Source organism: Mizuhopecten yessoensis, unplaced genomic scaffold, assembly GCF_002113885.1.
Source record: "Mizuhopecten yessoensis strain PY_sf001 unplaced genomic scaffold, ASM211388v2 scaffold713003, whole genome shotgun sequence".
NCBI classification, from domain to species: Eukaryota; Metazoa; Mollusca; class Bivalvia; order Pectinida; family Pectinidae; genus Mizuhopecten; species Mizuhopecten yessoensis.
Window position 1 is genome coordinate 1 of NW_018478405.1, and position 2,175 is coordinate 2,175.

Consider the following 2,175-nt stretch of genomic DNA (forward strand, 5'->3'; position numbering starts at 1 on the left):
ATGAACGCTACACGGAGACAACGTTGATTTACGGAGGTAATATTGTAATACTTTACATGTGCCGAATTGTCTAATATCATCTGAACGTATTACATAAACACCCTGTAGCACTTCTAGTTTATACTCCACAATTACGTCACAGAATGACTTCCCTGCATGTACGCTAGCTAAAACAGACATCACCTTACAAATTAGCAGGCATCTTACCATTAACATTACATTGAGTGATTAAAACACAGTCTATAACTGGAATGTTCTTTCTTTGTCCTGCTCTTCCCTTGACAGCTTCCTCCCAAACATAAGCATGGCTAACGCGTGAACAATTTTGACTCCCGATCTTGCTGACACCTCTCAGCAATGTGACGGACAATCCACAGGAATTCCATGCACATGACAACAAATAATGTAAATGATCTAAAACAGCAACTATCATTGCCAAAGATTGGTAGATAGTGTGTGTCCACTGCTGTTCTGGGCCCCCCAATTTAACCCCCCTGTACTCGGCATTGGCTGTCCCATCATGTTTCCGCCACCCACACGCATGGCTGACATCTGCTGCTGCATCTGGAAATGTCAAATCAACAAATTTAGTTCCACAAGCAGCTGAGCAAAACACTCCGGTCATAATTTTAGACTGATTTATTTGAAGTACGTCATATTAAAGAAGCGTCTTGAATATAGAAGAAATGGAGCTGACTAATACTCAACTTATGATAGAGAGTGTAAACAACTTTACCAGTAAGTGTATGGGTAAGTGCTTAGAACGAGAGTTGTTATCTTTATTTTGGTAACTGTCTTTTTCCTTGAACTGACAAAGGTTGATGTTATATCAAAGAAAACATTTTTTTCTTCTATTCTTTCTTAAATTGAGCCGAAATCTTGTATGCAGCTTTGTTGTTTTGCCTCTTTATAGACAAGAATTCCATGGAAGATGTCACCTACCCCAAGCTTACCTGGCAGGTGTAAGGAGTTTACCCAAGATGAAGGAATAAAATGCAATAAGTTTTCTGTTACAATTGTATATCATTTTCTATTTTAGCACTGTTTCAAACATTGATGAATTTGCCCTCAACTTGGGTCGAATGTATACTGGGCATGTTTCCAATAATACTTTCAAAAGTTCACAGAAACAACTAGCAAGTCAGATTGCAGCAACCTGATTAAAGGTTTGAGTATATGGCTGAGCATCACCCTTGAGTTTGGGCATTGGGAAGTCCATCTACCAGACAAGTTTCATCAAAATCCTATAATCCCTTCAGAAGATATTGTCTGAAAACAAATCTGAACATAACACAGACTGTAACACCCGATGACGGACAAATTAATTCCCATAATAATTTTGATGTGTTTTGAGGGGACATGAAAATCAGTAAATGTACGAAAAAGAACTTGAAAATCCCATTGAGAACAGGACTGAATTGTTCAGTCATGGTAAGTAAAGGACAAGTCGAGTTGGCTACCTGCTGGAACTGCATCTGTTGCTGCTGCATCTGTTGTGGTTGTTGACCATACATGGCCATATTGCCCTGGGGCATGCCTGCCATCGCCATGTTTCCCTGCTGGGGCATCCCCATCATTCCTGCATACATGTTAGGCTGCTGCTGCTGCTGCTGTTGCTGACAAAGTCAAAGGACCAAGGTTAGTTGTGAAATACAAGGAATAACCTTTACCATGGTATTCCATACTAACTACAAAATTCATCCTTTACATTTTTTATATGTAACCTGTTTGATTACACTTTGACATTGCTATGACAGAAAGCAGCTGGAGCTCAGTGTCTGGAAGACATTTACTGATCAGAAGAACCTGCAAGATCCTATTTGATAGTTGTTATGTGTATAAATTACTTCAGAAGTGATGTTTCTAATAGATCGGAAAGATGTGATCCAGAAAATAATCCTTTTGTTTTAAATCATCTCATTTCTTTGTGGAGAACACAAACAGTCCCTGGTGAAAACAGATATACTTAGATTGTATTTTGTTTGATAATAATTTATCTGAAGAGATCTTGAAACCAACACAATTTCAATATCCTGAAAAACCTGAGGCATGAATTTGTTTGAAATACCTAAGGCTTGACTTTGTTTGACATACCTGAGGCATGATTTGTTTGACACACATGATGCATGGATTTGTTTGACATACCCGAGGCATGAATTTGTTTGACATACATTT

The 2,175-nt window shown here is 38.5% G+C and overlaps 1 protein-coding gene across 1 annotated transcript; it reads right to left on the reverse strand.

Moving 5' to 3' along the window:
• Positions 1-6: 6 nt before the first annotated feature.
• On the reverse strand, positions 7-1,622 carry LOC110440887 (actin cytoskeleton-regulatory complex protein PAN1-like). The gene is made up of 2 exons (XM_021484008.1): positions 1,461-1,622; positions 7-564 (listed from the first exon to the last, which is right to left on the reverse strand). Exons 1-2 carry the CDS (start codon positions 1,587-1,589, stop codon positions 430-432), a joined length of 264 nt encoding a protein of 87 aa, XP_021339683.1. The 5' UTR covers positions 1,590-1,622; the 3' UTR covers positions 7-429.
• Positions 1,623-2,175: the final 553 nt, after the last annotated feature.

Excerpts from the sequence above, each read along its gene's own strand:
- LOC110440887 (XM_021484008.1), bottom strand. The coding sequence starts at position 1,589 with ATGTATGCAGGAATGATGGGGATGCCCCAGCAGGGAAACATGGCGATG. Across the intron at positions 565-1,460 it reads AACAGATGCAGTTCCAGCAG|ATGCAGCAGCAGATGTCAGC; the intron begins GTAGCCAACTCG and ends TGACATTTCCAG.